At 32.2% G+C, this 19508-nt stretch overlaps 1 protein-coding gene across 3 annotated transcripts in view; it reads left to right on the top strand.

Moving 5' to 3' along the window:
- LOC125060381 (ammonium transporter Rh type B) overlaps positions 1 to 19296 on the top strand; it is a 51073-nt gene extending 31777 nt beyond the window's left edge. For all 3 annotated transcript variants that reach the window (XM_047665262.1, XM_047665260.1, XM_047665261.1), the window contains 5 exons: positions 1609 to 1721; positions 5027 to 5221; positions 6289 to 6450; positions 7149 to 7245; positions 18938 to 19296. In XM_047665262.1, coding sequence (XP_047521218.1) covers positions 1609 to 1721; positions 5027 to 5221; positions 6289 to 6450; positions 7149 to 7245; positions 18938 to 19020 — 650 coding nt within the window. In that variant the 3' untranslated portion in view covers positions 19021 to 19296. The remainder of the gene's footprint in view (positions 1 to 1608; positions 1722 to 5026; positions 5222 to 6288; positions 6451 to 7148; positions 7246 to 18937) is intronic.
- The last annotated feature ends 212 nt before the right edge of the window (positions 19297 to 19508 follow it).

The raw sequence follows: 19508 nt of genomic DNA, 5'->3' as shown, positions 1-19508 counted from the left end.
TTTAAAGTTCACCAACATTAATACATGGTTCGATTTTATAATTAATGATTGACAGGTTTTTTAACTGTAGATTATCAGCGATACTATAAGACTTATTGAAGTTTACAAATAAAAAAAGCAATTAAATTATAGTTTTAAAGTTCACCAATATTATGATATGGTTCGATTTTTTATATAATGAGGCAAGTGAATGTTTTGCCTCTAGATTATCAGAGATACAAATATCCTTGCTTACGGATTGGAAACTCCTTTCCTTCTTAATGTATACATAAACTAGTTAACTTAATACATTTAGGATCTGTTTCACAATGTATGGATAAAGTACCAAATAGCTATGCAACACATAAATTATTTGGAAGATAAATTGTGCTATTTGACATTCATAACTTATGATGGACTTTATGTGACGAGTAGCGCTACGAGTATCTGACAGTCGTGAAACGCAACAATAGTGTTTATCCTACCAATAAGTAATAAATAGCTAATTTGGAACTTATGTAGAACTTATCCGTACATTGTGAAACAGACCCTTAAGGCTATGTTCACATGTAACGCGCGTTAACGCGCGTCAACGCGCGATCAAATTTGAAGAACGTTCAGATGATGAGCGCTAACGCGCGTTGCGAGAGTACTCGTCAGTCTAGTTCGGTAGAACGTAGAAAATGGACGTGGAAGAGGCTATTATTTTGTGGTTATATTATAAAGAAAAATATAGAAAAAGAAAACGTACACATTGGGTTCATCCAATTTTGAAAAAAAAATACAAATTATATTACATTTTTTATACAAATTTGCTATATTCCAACTTGCTGGCCTTTTTTCTACTTCATCGATTAGTAAGTCGATGTCAATATCTTCAATTTCACTCATTTTAAATGCGAGGGCAAAATATAATTACGAAAATTAACAAAATTACATGCGATCGCGATGAAAGCGCGCGCTCATCTGAACAGCAAACGGACATTACATTAATATCAAAGCGCGCGTCAACGCGCGATCACCTACGTCTAGAGACTTTTTCTCTGAGCGCCGCGTTGACGCGCGCTCATGTGAACAGTTGTATGAAAATACCACAATGTCTAGTCGCGCGATTTGAAAACGCGCGTCAAGTTTTTGCCATCTGAACATAGCCTAATTCTGTTAGTAATGTAATTATTGTCAAATACAAATAAAAAGTATTATTATTGAATACTTTTATCCATGTTGGCGACACGCCATATCATTACTTCTTCCATACTTTTAATATCTAAAAAGTAATTTCTATAATTATTTTCAATGCCTATTGTGTTTAGGTCATCCTTTATGTTCACCATTGATCATTCAATTCATACGAAATAAATAAATTCATACGTTAAATAAAAGGTGGAAAGAATGTTTATTTTTATTGTTTCCACTGCCTAATTCAGTTTTATGGTTGTATTGTTTGATACTAAATGTTTTTTTGTTGATCGTTGGGAAATATTGTATGGTACTCAATCTACGCTGTCTGGTAATAATCCCTTAAGATAGAGACATCTTGATGATACTTTTCGTTTACTTTTAGTCTTACCTAGAGTTGGTATTTATTTGAAAAGTTGTAGTAAAATTTATTACTTTTATCTATTAAAGGATCAATATTCCTCTGGATCTACTGGCCATCTTTCAACTCGGCACTCACCAATTCTAACACTGAATACCAACGGGCCGTCGCCAATACATATTTGGCGCTTGCAGCTGCTACAGTAAGTCATATCTGCTTTAATTCGACGACTCATTAGTCTAGTGGTTAGTACCCCTGACTGCGATCCATGGGTCCCGGGTTCGATCCCCGGCTGAGGCGAACATCGATGTGATGAGCATTTGGTGTTGTGCTTAGGTCTTGGGTGTTTAAATATGTATTTATATGTCTATCTATCTATAATATGTATGTATATCCGTTGCCTAGTACCCATAACACAAGCTTCACCAGCTTAGTATGGGACTAGGTCAATTGGTCTTTAAAAAAAATATATATATAAATAAAAAAAATATAAATAACTATGATGGAAATAAATTGGTTCCCGAGACCTAGTAAGTTCTTATATAACATTCTTCCTCACTTTCTGTTCGTAAAATATCTAAACCACTTGGAGTCTATTACAGTAATTTATTCCATTGTTTAGAGAAAATTTCTAGTTATTTACAACGCATTTATAAGTTCCCAACTTTCAAAGATTTGGTACGCGTTTAAAGTCTTTAAGTTGTATCGGTTAAAGACACTACAACTGGCAGTTAGTTTCATTAAATGGTCATGCGCATATTTGCTTTACTTTAATATCTTTAGTAGTCTTTAGTATATTTAGGATTATGCTAAAAAATTAAATACGTTCACCATAGAATTAGTTTGCAGCTAAAAAATATCTTTGCCAGCCATAAGTTTTCGTAAGTTTTTGAAGTTATACTTCTTTTGGCGCGTTAGGGAAAAATTGTGAGAGTAAATTTTTACGATGTGCGCGCACACCGTCACAAAAATCCGACACCCTGACGTTAGATATAGCCAACATTTTAGTATTTTCTTCTGTTAGTGTAGTTTTTTCTACAAACGTAGGATAAAAATGTTGGAAACATTTTTGTCTTTTTACGCCAAAGAAGTTTAACTTCTAACGCGTGTACATAAGTACACACACGTTTTTTTAAACTTATTGCGACTTGGGTATGGTATAAAGTGTTAAACTTTGACATACAGTAAGCATGTCTCTGCATTATTGTGGCATGAAAATACGCAAACCACAAAGTAAGGAGGATAAATATTGCAATATTTAATAAATACAAAATGGAAGAGCATAAAAACAGTTTATATGTTCACGGCCTAGCGAATTTTCTCATTGTGTGCTATCATAAATTAAATGTTATAGTTATGTCAACCAAAACTAGTAGTTTTCTACCTAATCAACAATATTAAAATATTATGTTTCACTATAAAAATGGCTTGGATAATTCAATATATCAAAAGAAACATGTGGCGCTTACAACCTTTGTTCTCCGTTATCGTTATCTATTTCATGATTTTTTTTGTCTTAATATGCACGTAACTAAGATCAGCCTTGGTTGACATCCGCCGTAAATTTTTGCATAGGGCATGAGCGATAGTTAAATGTGCACATAGAAAGTAAAGACGATTGGTGAATCGCCGGGGTTCGAACCTAGGACCTCAGGGATGAAATCAATCACTTAAGCCACGAGGCTGACTTAGCTCTCAATATACGGATTTTATTGGTTCCTATATAATTTTAACGCACGAAACAACAAACACGGCCTTGTCATCAATAAGCATTCTCTTATGGGCAATAATTATTTCGGGTTAGAAGATGAACCGCCTTCGAAAAAATATTTATTTATTTACACTTCGTTGCAATAAAAGAAACACAAATAACACAATACATAAAAATTATAAGAGATGCAACGGGCGGCCTTATCGCTAATAAGCGATCTCTTCCAGGTAACCCTAGTTAAAGAGAAAAACTAAAAAAGAAACATGATGAGTGCGAGAAGTGCAGAACCAAATGTTATATAAAAAAAAATATAGAACCTCAATCTAAAGTAATACAAAAACTAAAAGTTTTTAGTTTGTTATTAATTTATTCCGTAATTACTATGCTTTTAATGGTATTGTATATGGTATTTAATTTGAATTTTACTCATAAATTATTCTTCTGAAATACTTTTTACTTATTAAATTATCCTCGACTAAATATTTAACAAGAAAACTAGTGGAGAAACATAAACATTCTTATTTACAAAAGACTTATTAATTGAACTACATTTTATTATCCTTTTAAGTAAGAAAGAAACGAGTAACATTTTCATTAAAGAATTGTGAATTCGTTCTTTGTTCAATGTTTTTTAGTTTTTATTTAGCCGTTATCCCGAGTAATTAATTAATTAGATACATTAATTACTTTCAGTATAACAATTGTTTTATCTAAAAATATATAAAATATTTACGAGCCTAGACTGAATGAATATCTATATATATAAGTATATTTGAATATATTTCTTGTTAAAAAATCAACTTAGATGGTTCAATAGTTCTTTGAATCATTAATGCTGTGGTCTTGGAAGTTATAATAAACCAGCGGTACCTCGAATTTGAGACTCGCCTTGCAGATAATATTGTGTTTGTATTGCGTCGACTTAATGATCTCAAATTTCGTTCAAAGTACATTATTATAATAAATATATTATTTTCATGATATCTATTTTAGGGGCTACTCTTAATAGTAAGAATCATTTTGATAAAACATTTGCATTTATCTTAATTATTTTTACCTTAAATGCTAAAGGAAGTGTAATTTTTGTGTATGTTTATGCATACCTTCGTCCAAAACGGAGGAATTATGCGGAGACGGCTGATGGAAATGTCAAATTATTCGCAGTTGTATACAAAACACTTTTGAATTTTCGCCGCAGTTATAGTGTACTATTACTCAACAAAACTCCTACGAAATCTATATAAAAAATATTTATTTATCTATCAAATATACGCTCTGTTTTAGTAACAATTATTCTCATTTTATAATTTTTTTATTTACTATATTATACTTTTACACACAAACCTTCCAAGACTTCTTTACTTACACTGTTAATTTTATTATTTTTATTTTTTCTTTTATCTTTTTTTGCGTCTGAGGCGCAAGCTAACTGTCGTGGTCTCTGGCAGGATGACCAGCGCTGTGGCACACGTCTGCTCCACAGCATAATGCTGAGCCAGGGCCAGTTACAACTACAACACACACACATTACACACTTAAAATGTATCTTATTCTTTTTTCCTTCCATATTTTTTTGTTATTTTTCTGTTTTGATTATTATTATTATTCTGTGTATTTCGTGAGTAATGTATGTCTGTTTGTATGAGAAAGTGTTTTCTAATAAGATAGTGTTCAGAATAATAACTGTTTAATTTTTTTAGTGCATTTCGATCAGTTATATTTTTTCAAAGAATAACAATTCCATCTGCCGCCAAATGTTTATCACAAGTTAACTAAATTGTTTCATAACGTTCTAGGTAACAACTTTCGTCATGTCTTCAGTATTGAGCCATCATCATGGCAAACTGGATATGGTGCACGTACAGAACTCAACGTTAGCTGGGGGCGTGGCTGTTGGATCAGTGTGCAATATGTATATTGGGGCAGGAACTGCTATTGCTATCGGTATGGGGGCTGGAGTGCTCAGTGTGCTTGGGTACCAATACTTAACAGTAAGTAGAAATATACATATTTTGTCAACATAACTGATCAAAATCTTGGGTTCTAACGACTTGTTTTTTATTAATTCACAAAAGGAATGTCTGATATCAAGATCTTCGTAGAAGAGATGTTTGCTCAACTCGAACATAGCGAAGTAATTTAAATTAGATTAGTATATAGCAGTTGTGAGTAGCAAGTGTAACATTAAAATGATATATAACATGTTTTTATTATTATTATATTAACGACATCTATATATATATATTTGTACCATATTATTGCAAATATATTACTATTATTATGCTATCCGCTGGATTTTAACAAAACCTATTGTAGCCGCTTACTTCTTTTCTTTTGTTTTTCAATATACAATAGTAATAATAAAATAATGGTGCGCTCCGTTCGGTTGTGATTCGTCAACAACATCTCTAGGCTGTTCTTAAAAGGCCGGCAACGCACTTGCGAGCCAAAATGTCTATGGGCATTTAGCAGGGCAGGTGAGTCCCCCTTCCGTTTGCCTCCTGCTATATAAGAAAAAAAAGGTTGCGCATAGACACTTGACGTTATGTCCAATTGACCAAGCACAATCGAACGGAACATTTCGTCTTGCGTCTTTTCATTCTCACTCCCCAGATGACACCGTTTTTGTACCATTATAAAAATGTGTAGTACACACGTTAAACAATACAGTTTTTGAAGTTATACTTCTTCAGGCGCGTAATGAAAAATTGATGAGAGTGAAATTTTACGATGCGCGCGCACCGTGACACAAAATTAACAGAATGAAGTTGCCCACGGAAGATGCTACGGCATTGGACATAATTTAAAAACAAAATTCGAATAATAATAGAATTTATGTTACACTTAATGTAAGAGAATAATAATAAATATTTATTTATTGAATTTGTCAAATATAAACTGAACTTTATTCATTATAATGACTCCTTTTCCAGTCTTTGATTATTTAATTGTAATTAATTATTTGCATGCAATCAAAAACTATTTTTAATAATGCCAAAGAAGTATAACTTCTTACGCGCGTAAATAAGTACACGCACCCTTTTTTATATTTTCACAGCCACTACTCACTCGGATTGGAATCGGTGATACATGTGGAGTGCACAACCTTCACGGAATGCCTGGCGTCTTTTCTGGTATACTGACTGCTGTCTTTGCCGGTCTGGCGACTAAAGAGGAGTACGGCGCTGACCTGACCGGCGTTTTTGAGGCAATGAATGAGGTACGGTATAATAACTTAAATAAACTAGCTGACACGGCAAACATTGTTTCGCAAACATTGGGTTAATTGAAGATTGGTGAGCATATTTTTAGACCTACAATTCAAGCTTTTTAGGAGGTAGAACCTCCTTCGTACTTATGAGTATTGTTTGGGTCTTAATAAGAAATAAAAACAGGTAGAAATACCAATAATAATAAAAGTTTTATTATAAATTTACAATTATTTTCGTAATTTAAAATTTAACCGACGTTTCGCGTGCTTTACAGCATGCGTGGTCACGGTGACTGAAGACAAAAGGTGTTGAATGTCAAAAAGTATCACAGCTGTAGAAAAGTAGTTGTATTATCTATATTTATTTCCCTGGAGTTGGTATCGACTAAAAAATGGCAGACCTGCCAAAACCCTCCATCTTTTATTTCTATCAAAATTATATAAAATAATTATAAATTTATAACAAAACATAACTTCAAATCCGGTAAAAAAGTGTTTTTCTGTGTCTAAAAGTTATGTCAATAAAAGACAATACTATTATGTAAATTAATGAATTTCTTATTATTGTTATTTTGTTACGTCTGTAATTTTTTTTACTAATTGCACTCTTGTCTATTTAGGGTCACCTGTTGGGGCAGGAGTGTTTTTATAAATAAATAAAAAAAATTATTTCATCCCTCCAACTCACGCGTTACGTTTATTTTCAGGAAGGCGTCGCAAGGACTGCAAGCGACCAAGCTCTAAACCAATTTTTGTCTTTGATAGTGACTCTTGTAGTTTCTTTTATCGCTGGAACTATCACTGGTAAGTTTATGGAGAAAAAGATCCGCCCTCATATTGGAAAGTTCTTATAGATAATCTTTATTTATATCAATTTCGCTGCATCATCGTAACTCAACTCAGTATTATATATATATGTTTGCGATTAAAATATTGAGTTTGGATTCCCAGTATATAAAAAATCAGTGGCGCTACATCCTTTTTTAGGTCTGGCCCTCAGATTTCTGTATCTGTTTCATGATCAATGTAATAGGCAAGTATGTGAACAGCCTCCTGTGCCTGATACACGTCGTGGACTCCTTCACTGTTCGAGCGAATGTTAAATGCGCATATAGAAAGAACGTCAATGGTGCACAGCTGGATTTATCCTACGACCTCAGAGATGAGGGTCGCACTCTGAAGCCACTAGGCAAACATATTTATCTATATTCCCAGTATAAAACAAATAATCATATGTAATAAAATTAATGATTTATTTAGAGATAATTATTCTATTTTAACAGTTACTACTAATGCGATAGACCTACACAATAATAACTACACCGACAATTTAAAAAATATGTAGGTATATGCTTTTATAGCGTGACCGAATATTTAGAACATAAGTTTAACAATTACTTATAAATGACTTAACTTCCTATTATGACATTTGCATGCCTATTTATATATGGCTGATTGTGCGAATTTTTCTTGTTGTTTGTATGTATCTTATAACTACTAATATAGCAAGCTACTGATACTAGACGGCTCATTGGTCTAGTGGTTAGTACCCCTGACTGCAAATCCCGGGTTCGATCCACGGCTGAGACAAGACATCGATTTACTGAGCATTTGGCGTTGTGCTTATGTCTTGGGTGTTTAAATATGTATTTATATGTCTATCTATCTATTATATGTATGTATATCCGTTGCCTAGTATCCATAACACAAGCTTCACCAGCTTAGCATGGGACTAGGCCAATTGGTGTGAATTGTCCAATCATATTATTATTATTACTCTTTTGAACTCAACCAGTGTACAAACAAATAGGTCTACCTCGATAGAAATTCTATTTATTATATATATTGCTCGCGTGAGTCGCGCTTCGCTAACCAGCTGTACATCCAAAAGTTGAGTCTTCCACTTCAGGTTCTTGCTTGGTACCCGTAGACCCAGTCTCTCCATTATATCCAGATTATGAACCCGACCCGTAAGTATCCTAAAAAAGTACACTGACCAAGCATGCTCTGTTTTGAGGCGTAGCTGGTCCTAACCCACCAGGAACAATCAGGGTCGGGTACATAAGCGGATGATATAGCCTCTTGGTTAAAATCAAATTTAAATTAAAACTAATTTAGAAATACGATCGATTTAGACAGCAGCTAACAAAATATAAAAATAAAAATGATAGGTGAGACATAATATAAAATTATCGAATTCAGAACCTTATAAATAATAAAAGCCTTTATCGCTGTACTATTATTACCACTGATCACCTTGTTTTTCGATAAGGGCCTCCTTCAAATGTCGCTATCTTGATCTGTCTTCGCTATTCTGTACCTTCCTTGTTCATTTTTCGTATTATATACATATGCCCCATTGCCATTTGCGTCTTTTACGTGTTGCATAGTTAAAATTAGTAACTTTTTATTGACTTAACTTGAAACTTAATAAATACTAATTCACTCATAATACTGATTTGTCTATTTCCGTAAAATCCTGTTTATGCTGTGATGAAATAAAATAAGGTTTAAAGATCTGTATTGTCATTAAAAACATAAATGACACTTATATTAGAAAAAACATAAACATAATATTATGCCACCGTTGCACGCAATAGAGTCCTGCCAAAAATCTTCGCAGGTATATTCGAAATGGGTGTAGCGGTGACTATTTCCCGTATTTATCATATTTCACTCATAAAATTATTTAATTATTCGTCATCGTATATTTGAAACTAAACGGAATCAGGAATACATCGTTTAAACATTCTGAAGCAAGCATGACGGATATGTGATGTATGTGCTGTCAGAAATCAAGAAAAAAAAACGTACCACCATCCCCTATCGTTTATAATCAGTAGTAAACAAACTTTGAAACTGTCAAGATGGCCAGTAAAAGAAAAGCGTTATGCTTTATGTTAGAATAGTTTACCTATTGATAGTAAAAAAAATAGAGTAGTGTAGTAGTATTGTCTTTGATTGACATAACCTTTACACATTTAAAGAAAAAACTTTTTAACCGGATTAAAGTTATGTATTATTATAAATTTACAATTATTTAACATAATTTTAAATTTATCCGACGTTTCGCGTGCTTTACAGCGTGTGTGCTCAATTTATAATAATACATAACTTTAATCCGGTTAAAAAGTTTTTTCTTTATTGTAGGTAATTGGTTAAATTTTGTTTTTCTTCTCTTCCCTCCCTATAACGACAACTCTATAACGAACAAAATGCTCGGTCCCTTGAAATTCGATATAGCAACTAAGTTCCATTAAACACCTGAAATAAAATCAATTAACAGAGGTGACCTCTAAAAGAACAAATATTTACTTTAAATGAAAGTTTTGAGTAACATTAATGAAGTCTATAATCGTGACTCGACTTCATATAATGTTAACCAAAGTTTCCCGCTCGGTCAGCCTACGCTGGCCCGCGGTTGTTCTGCGGCCGACTTCATTACAGCTGCGTGTTCAACGTTGTATTGTGATTTGAGAAGGCTTTGGAGGCATATTTTATTGTGGTTCTAACTAATAGACCTAGACCTTCCAATATATAATAAACCTACCATATAATAAATAATAATATCCCTATAGTAGAAATATACTTTGGTTTGTACTACACACATATTTTTATTTGGTTTAAAAGTTGAAATAAACATATATCTCAATCTAGCACTTTAAGCTTTAATGGTTATTTTTCTCTCCTTATTTTAGCCGTGTCCCGCGATTTTAGCAGCGTTCATTTGCCACCTGCCTTGAACACTTTGTTTCAGGAATTTTAAGTTTAAATAATGCTAAAGGCAACTATAAAAATACTTGTTACGTATTTGTATAATAACACTATCGCAAAAATAAAATTATTATAGATTGTGATTGCTATACAAATTAATTATCCACAGGATTATTTTGTGCAGTCAGCTTTACGTCACTAGCTAATAATTTCATGACAAAAACCAGCTAATATCCTATTATCCGCTTATGCTAATATATTCGATAAATCAAAATCAGTTTCATGTTACAACGTGCCTGCAGCTATATTGTAAACTCGTTCGTCACCAGCGCTTTGTTCGTGTGGTAATACATATATATAAGATATATTATTAAGGATTTTCAAAACGAATCACGAATTATTTCTCTGAAATACAAAGGTTTTGTTATATTTATCACATTTTATAATAATACAATGCACTTATTGTCTAACTATAACAATTATTGTTAACTGAAATACAAAGAAACGACATTTGATGTTCACTTATCCTCAATTTTATCCTTTAATCTATCTTTTTATAATAATACAATGCACTAATTAATCTACACGTCATCCGCCATTGAATCGCGCGTCACTCCGACGCGTAGGGGACGCCACCAACTTCCACAGACTTGTAAAAACTTGTAAAAACGCGCCAAATTCAGATGAACGAAATATCATTTCATTACATATAATATTATTAACCTTTTGAAAGGGGCATACATTTAATTACGTTACTTAATTAACTTCTTTATTATTGTTTTTCACTATCCGTTGATATACCTGGCATAAGGACTACTTAATTTAGTCCCTACAGTACTGTAAGAAGTTATTAAGATTTTTTATTATAGAACTTCGGAAGATTAGGCAATGTTTTAGATGAAAGCGAGAATAAGTGTGATATTACTTTTAAAAAAAATTCAAAATCATTTATTCAATTAGGTGGCACAATGTACACTTATGAACAATAAAGAAATACATATTAAATGTTAATATGCTTCTAATTTTACATTTACTGCCAGGTGTCAAATCAAGGTAGAACGAGAAAAACTGACAATAAACTCTCCGCCACTCTTTTTAATCGCCAAGTTGTTTATATTACACAATGTTTTTAAAGCTACAAACATGACACCATGTTTCACATGACATCTTAAGTAATTAATAGTTAATTAATAATTAAAAAATTATAAAAAACAAAGTTGTCAAAATCAAATAATCTTTTCAAGTCCTATAAGTTAAAGATGCATTCATTCAGTTTTGCATTAGTATAGTGGAATGAATGAAAGCCTCTTTCACACTCTTCCTCTTGTATTTTTGCTACTCTTTTTCAATCACTCCTCGATGTCGTTTTCATCATCCCACATTTCTGTAGCGGTGCTCTCCTTTCTTTGCTCACCTTGTCATTCCGTACACGTATTCTGATATTTACCATGGATTAACTACATTTATGCCTTTGTTTATTGAAATTTTGATAAACTTACAACATAGCGTAAACCAATGGGACTATGTGTAAAGAGAATAATAAACCAGTGGCACTACAATCCTTAGTTTTTGTTTTTGATATCGTTATGTGTTTTAAGATATATTTTTGAAGTTATACTTCTTTAGGCGCATTATGAAAAATTGATGAGAGTGAAATTTTACGATGCGCGCGCACCGTGACACAAAATTAACAGAATGAAGTTGGCCACGAAAGATGCTACGGCATTGGACATAATTTAAAAACATCATTCGAATAATAATAGAATTTATGTTACACTTAATGTAAGAGAATAATAATAAATATTTATTTATTTAATTTTTCAAATGTTAACTGAACTTTATTGACTATAATGACTCCTTTTCCAGTCTTTGATTATTTAATTGTAATTAATTATTTGCATGCAACAAAAACTATTTTTAATAATGCCAAAGAAGTATAACTTCTTACGCGCGTACATAAGTTCCTTTTTTTTTACACGCACCCTTTTTTGGCCAGTTTAGCGAGTGTCAATTGCGCGTATAGAAAGTAAAGTACACAGCCGTAGTTCGAACTTACGACGTGTACTAATGATGGAGATACTAGAGATAGTCTTACACTCAATTCACTAGACCAACACATATCTTATCGTGTAGATCTAAAAAAATATCGTCAGTCAAAATAAAGAAAAATATATTAAACTCACGTAAAAAAGCCGTCTAGCATATATTCGTAGTAAGCATAAATCACGCAATAGGTAACAAGTTTTGTATCGACAAATCACTCGTTCAAAAAAACGCTTATTCGGTTTCTGATACTGAAACTCGGACCGATATTTCATTCTAATCGAACTGAAACGAGATAAAAGCGCGAAACTTGTCGGCTTCAGTGGGAAATATATAAATGTTTGCGAAATTTACATCTCACTTGAGCCAGTTACTGGCCTATTAAGTTCAAAGTCAATCAAAATTGTAGCTATGAATTTTTTTTTGAAGTGTTCCAAATGGAATGTATTTTACTTTGTAGTTCAATTCCACATATTTTCGAAAATTGCTGTCGGTTGTTATTCTCCGGGTTATATATAGAAGTTCACTATTTATCTATGGTTCAAAAGACGTGTAGACGTGTAGAAGGTACACATTCGATAACACCTGTATTGTGTGTGTAAATCAAAACACTTCTTTTAAAGATTAATTTAAACTTTGCTTGTTCTTGTCATATTGACAAAATTTAATATTTATGAATCTTGATATATTTATTTCACTGTCAATATCTTCGTTCTCGTCTTAGTAACACAAAAATTGGTGAATAAAAAAAACGGCAGATAAATGCACTTTGCATAATTTATAGAAAAATCTAGTCAATTACGACTGGTATCTTATATATATCAACTGGATAGGATAAACAAAAGTAGACACTTTAAACATACATTTAAATTTCGAATACAACTGGACCCAGTAGCTATTCGAATGTAAATCAACGAATGCCTTATCTGACACCATTTTGTTATTGACCTTTGAGGATCAATTTACTTCGTTAGGGCTGATACGCACTGGGGGAGCCGAAACAAAAGCCTCTGAGTAGACCATCTATCTTCACCCTCTTTTATTATTTAAACCGCTTTTAGCCGCTCACTTGTGTGAAGTTGCGGGAATTACACCCAGATATGATTATTCAGAAAAATGCGAGAAAAATTAAATTGTCAATTGTTTCTTGGTCAGGAAATGAAAAGGTACTTGTGTATAACACATATATGAGTACGATACGTATATATAAAATTACTACCTACTACAAAAAGATTTAAAAAAATCATTTTTCTTATATTGCGATTAGTCGATTTTGGAATTATCACCACGTGAAAACATTCAATTATTGTGTTGTTAATTATTCCCATTTGTTTATAATTGCTAAGTATTTTAAAAGCAGTTAACGGTTGTAAACGAATTATTTAGTTTTTCAAATTATTTTAAAATATTAAATATATTTTCTGACATTCATGAGAATAACACCGCAAAAGGAAGAATTTTCTCACTTAATTTCGGTGAAATATCATAGCGTTTTATTTAACAATATATTTCTCTATTGTTGTACAACTGCGATATTTATTGCGCTTTTTCGCCTATAAATTTTGAACGAATTTTCATTTAGTCATGTAAAATTCTATAAGTAATTACAAAAATACATTAAAAAAAAATAATCAGTGGCACTACAACCTCTTTAGGTCTGGGCCTCAGATTTCTGAATCTGTTTCATGTTCATTTTTAAATCGAATAGGCAAGGTGATCAGCCTCCGGTGCCTGACACACGCCGTCGACTTTTTAGGTCTAAGACATGTCGGTTTCCTCACGATGTTCTCCATCACCGTTCGATCGAATGGTAAATGCGCACATAGACAGAAAGTACACAGCCGGGGATCGAACCTACGACATCAGGGATGAGAGTCGCACGCTGAAGCCACTATATAATAAGAGCTGTGTTTACTAGTGGCTTTAGACCCAAAAAGTCATGAAACATATATTCAGATCTGAGACCCAGGTCTACAAAGGTCTCTCTTGCTCATTTACTACATCAGTCTAATCGCGATCATCAGATTTATCTCTAGTATTTATCCTTAAATTTAAAGTCGTAATGCTAAACATATTACCGTATAATATGTTATCAATTAGTATTTGCATTTATAATTATAACACAAAGTAACTATCTGTCTTACTTATTCCGGAATTCAATTTGTAATTATTTACTTTTAAGCTTTCATTCCGGGCAACTTGAGCTTAATGAAGCAATTGCTTTTGTTCGCGGATTTGTTAGAATTAATAGTGATTTTCAGTTCATTGAACTTATTAATCTTCTATTAAAATAACGATAAATTTTATTAAAAATAGCTTTTTTATGTAACACTTAGTACCGCTATCTAAGTTAAGTTCCTTTATCCAAATTACGAATGTAAAACTGCTACGAGTAGTTTTTCAATGGAGATTGGGTTATTAATTGTTTTCAGCTGTTTTTTTAGTAAAATAATTCGACCCGTAGTACTTTATTTGTATTTAAAAAGTGACATATTATGTAATTAATCATATCATTATAGTTAATTCTTATATTATTTTATCGCTACATCATGACATCATTAAAATATATTGGTCTAAGATCCCGATATACAACGACCTTCACCGAGATGCTTATTTAATGAAACGTATTTTATATTTAATTTAATATGTCAATAAATATAATCCATATGGGTTGCCTAGCAAATTTCAGTCCAGAGTATTTTAATTAATATTGAAAAAAAAAATATTTTTTTAAACATTTCACCGGTATGATTATTAGATAAATTCTATACCAATCGAAAGTATGAAGCCCATAGAATATGCAAACGTTAGGTTGTTTTTAATCAATTAACTATTTATGTGTATATTTTTTATGTGACACTAAAGTATATATACATCTTTAGTAAAAAAGAAAGTTATAGTGATACATATATAATACTACCCTGATTAAAAATATTAATTGAAAAAAATAAAAAAAATTTTACTACATGCAAATTATAAAAAAAAAAATTTTTTTTAATATTAATTAAACATACTCTGGACTGAAATTTGCTAGGCAACCCATATGGATTATATTTATTGACATATTAAATTATATATAAAATACGTTTCATTAAATAAGCATCTCGGTGAAGGTCGTTGTATATCGGGATCTTATACTATATTATTACATTACCAAATTTAATTATAAATTTTCACTGAAATAATCATTAATACAATAATTTTTTTTGTTCCAAAAATAGTATTTAAATTCGATTTATATAAACTCTAGTAGGAAGATCTTTAAAAGGTTTTGGTAAATTATTATAAACCTAGATTGCCATACAAATACAGATTACATATCCTTCCATAATGATAAATCATTTTTACGTCACGACAATTCACAGCACAAGGTCAAATAACATAAAATCTCAAAACAAACTGGACCATTTCGTCGTATAAAAGTTTTTACGCACTCTTCTAATCCGAACATTTTATCTAAAGGAATTCGGCGCCTGCCATTTATACGAACATCAATATCATTCAATCCGATTGAGGAGCTCTTACTTGATGATAATACTAAATGAAGGGATCGAATCGAAAATCGATGTTGGGAAAGTTGCGTAATAAATCTTGTAGAACATTTGATGCAGGCTTTGCACGGAAAAAGTTGCAAGCCATCAAGTTGGATTTGAAAATCTGTTTGAATACGTTTTATCTGGAACAAAACTGAATAGGTTTTTCATTTATGATCGTAGAACAATGTCGGATTTGAAAAAAAATCCAAAATCCACTTTTTATCATATTTGGATACTACATTGACTAAATATTACGGCAACATTAAAAAAAATCCATTGTTTTTAAATTTCAAATTGACCAGTCGGTAAAGTGACGGATTTGATAGAAACATGTGAACTAAAAAACTGTGTAATTTAATGTTATTATTTTTATTTTGTTTCAAAACAAACCCTTTTGTTTGCTTGTATGCCAATTTTCATAATAACTGAATATTAATTAAAATAGTTTTTACAAAACGTAACATGATTATAATATTTTGAAATGGCTGCCCTGTAACTCTGCCACTTGAATAAAGATAATATTTTGAGTTTTGTTTTTTTTTTCTTTTAAGTTTACTATTTGTCAGATCCGTCACTATTCTACGACTATGACGATTTATAAAGAAGTAGCCGTCCAGATTCCGTAGGACTGGATATTATTTTTTAAAATATTTTGGAGATTAATATAGCCCGTTACTCAGGGATAATGTTAGCGTTTCAAAGGAACTTGGGAAAACAGATTTCTTTCATTATTCATTAATATTTTGGCTCATTAATTATTTTTAAAGGTAATCAGCCTTCCGTGCCAAATACCTGAAACAATTATTGTTGCGTCTAGAAAGAAATCCAAGACAACCTATTTACACGCCATATATCATAAAATAAAAAAATAACTTTTAGCCTTTAAATACAATCTAAAAATCCTTTTCCATAATATTAAACTAAAAATACTATGCAGTATTAAATATTTAAAATTGTGAACTTTTGTTGAGTGAAACGGCTCTATCAAAGGCTACTATTTCATTAAAAGCTTAACAGAACAGTATATTCATACTTAATAATAATAATAATAATAAAGCCATTTATTCCAAAACTTGCTTATGTTTTACAATGTTGTTAGTACTTAATTGCTTAAATTTAAAATGGTTACTTATAATTACCGTTAGTATTATTATTTATGTACAAGGTTTGGATCCCTGTTGGGTAAAGGCCTCCTCCATCCTTTTCCATGACTCCCTGTCTCTGCCTATTTGTATCCAGTCGTTTCCTGCGACGTGTGTTATATCATCAGCCCACCGTCTTAATTGTCGACCAACATTTCTCTTCCCAATGGGTCCTTTCCATCGTGTGGTTTCAATGGTCCATCTTCTGTCTCGGTATCGTGAGATGTGTCCAGCCCATCTCCATTTGAGTAAGAGTGCGTGCCTGAGAGCATCAGTTAATTTGGTTTTTTGACGAATTTCTTCGCTCCTAATTTTGTGTATTCTCCTAATTTTCAGCATACTCCTTTCCATTGCTGTTTGGTTACTTTTAATTTTTTGTTTTATTTTATTTGTAAAGGTCCAAGTTTGGCAGCCATACAGCAAGCAAGGTAACAGGCATGTATCAAATATTGTCCTTTTCATGTGTGAGCTGTAATTGCCTTTTAAGATTTCTTTTAATGCCCAGAATTTCTTCCAAGTTGTGTTGATTCTCCTTGTATACAATACAAGGAGAATATTCATACTTATTTGGATATAATTTTTTTGCTTTATTATTTCAGCCTATTGAATTTAAAAAGCCACTTTAAAATAAGTATTGAATTCACAAACATCTTAAAACTAGGTTAAGAAGATTAATTGCGACGTTCTATTAATTTTATTATTAAATATAGTACTAAAAACCAGTTTCACTAATTCGTGTCACAAATCCAACGGTCTACGAAAGAAAACAAGTTTGCTGGAAGATTTTTAGAATATCAATTATAACAACTCCTTTAGACTTATATAATTGAGTTACTAAAGACCGTACGTCTATTATGCTTGGATAAATACAGAATTCGGCAATGAAATGCACGGAGAAACACCACGCAATGTGTGGTATTTAAATGTTTTAAAGATTTAAAATAAGCAGGACAGTTTGAAGTACCGTATTTCGGTGCAAATACACCAATCATAGGCAGTAACGTACCTGCGTATGTTTCGTTTATTAGCTTTTTATATATATATAATGAAAATGCTTCTATGATATTCCTTCACTGTACAAAAATTTTATACACAATAATTGTTTAAAAGCGATGTAAGTTACCAATACAGGCGCGTTGGATTTATTCGAATCCGGCTTATTCACACGAGTAACCTTACCAAAATCCAGTACACTCTGTACGCTGTATTTATATATAGTTACAATTTATCATATAGACACCACTAATTCCATATAGCTCCTATATAAGAGCTGATTTACACAGGGTCAGTAACTGACTACAAATTCGAGGCAAGTCAGTGCTGACCCGAAAAAAACCCTGTGTAAACTGATTTGAAGTCAGTACAGTGGCTTGAAGTCAGCGCTGACTTGAATATTCGGACAAGAAGTCAGTTGGCGCCCCCCGCCACCCGCGCACCCCCGCGCCAGCCAAGCCAGCCCCGTTTAAACAGACAAGTCAGTGCGTGGTTAGTCACTGCCGCTGCGTTGTAGAGTGACCACGTTTTTTTCGCTGGCGATAAAAATGAAGCTTAGCGAAGACGAAACCTTAAAATTGGTGCAATTATATGGCCAGTTTGTACTCCGCAGGATCTTCAAATCGCAATTGCTTCAGCAACAAAGCAGAGCCACCAGTTTCGTTTCTATCGTCAATCCATTTTCTTACCCATTGTCGTTTATTTTTAGTTATCTCATTTTCTACCATTTCTATTAACTCATTCAACAGCAAAATTGATAAATTTTTCAACAAATAATTAAATCGTCGTTTCAGTGGTTTTCGCGAATTCATTTTTCTCACTGACTTCACACACGTGTGCTCATCGTGAGAAACGCACGACTACTACTTACTTCATGTAAACAGTTAAAGTCAGTGCGACTGACTTGTCTACTGACCCTATGTAAATCAGCCTTAAGGGGTATCGCCGTACCTAGTACACATCATCTTCTGGGAGTTTCATTACTGACATCACAATTTAAAAATCGAATATCACCTTTTTCGCTTCATTAATTTATTTAAATACATTGAATAATTCCCTTTGTTCCAGGATTTCTCGCCCGGGCGCCGTTCTTGGAGCCATTAAAGGATAACGAAGAATACAATGACGAAGTCAACTGGGAATTGCCATAATCAAACAAAATTTTGCCGAGAAAGCTATTTTTTTTGTAACGACCTTTTTTTTTAGTTAAGTAACTTTGTATAGTGAGAATAAGGACAAGCTAAAACTTGTCAAATGTCTATTTATATTGTTGTTGTGTGAAGATATTAAATATTAATACTCTTAAATTTATTTAACATAATCGATGTCTGCAATTAATTAAAACTAGCTTTAATTAACTTTCGGCTTTTTCATGTGTAGAAAGTGTTTTTTTATGTATACTTTTAAATAAATTGCACAAGTGATAACTGTTTTTTTTACAACCTACAAATCGATATCTAGTAATCTCTTCGCATGTTACCAATTATTACATATGAAAATAAACTTTTTTCATACATGTGTCTTTACTAAGACATCATGGAACATTATGATCTAGCCTGATTTAAGACTAATTAGTAATTTAAGTCTAACCTAATTTACTAATAAGGATATTTAACATAATAAAGTGTGCAATAACACT

This window comes from Pieris napi, chromosome 21, assembly GCF_905475465.1.
Source record: "Pieris napi chromosome 21, ilPieNapi1.2, whole genome shotgun sequence".
Taxonomy (NCBI): Eukaryota; Metazoa; Arthropoda; class Insecta; order Lepidoptera; family Pieridae; genus Pieris; species Pieris napi.
Note: the sequence above shows the minus strand (reverse complement) of the source record. Positions and strands in the feature narration are given on the sequence as shown.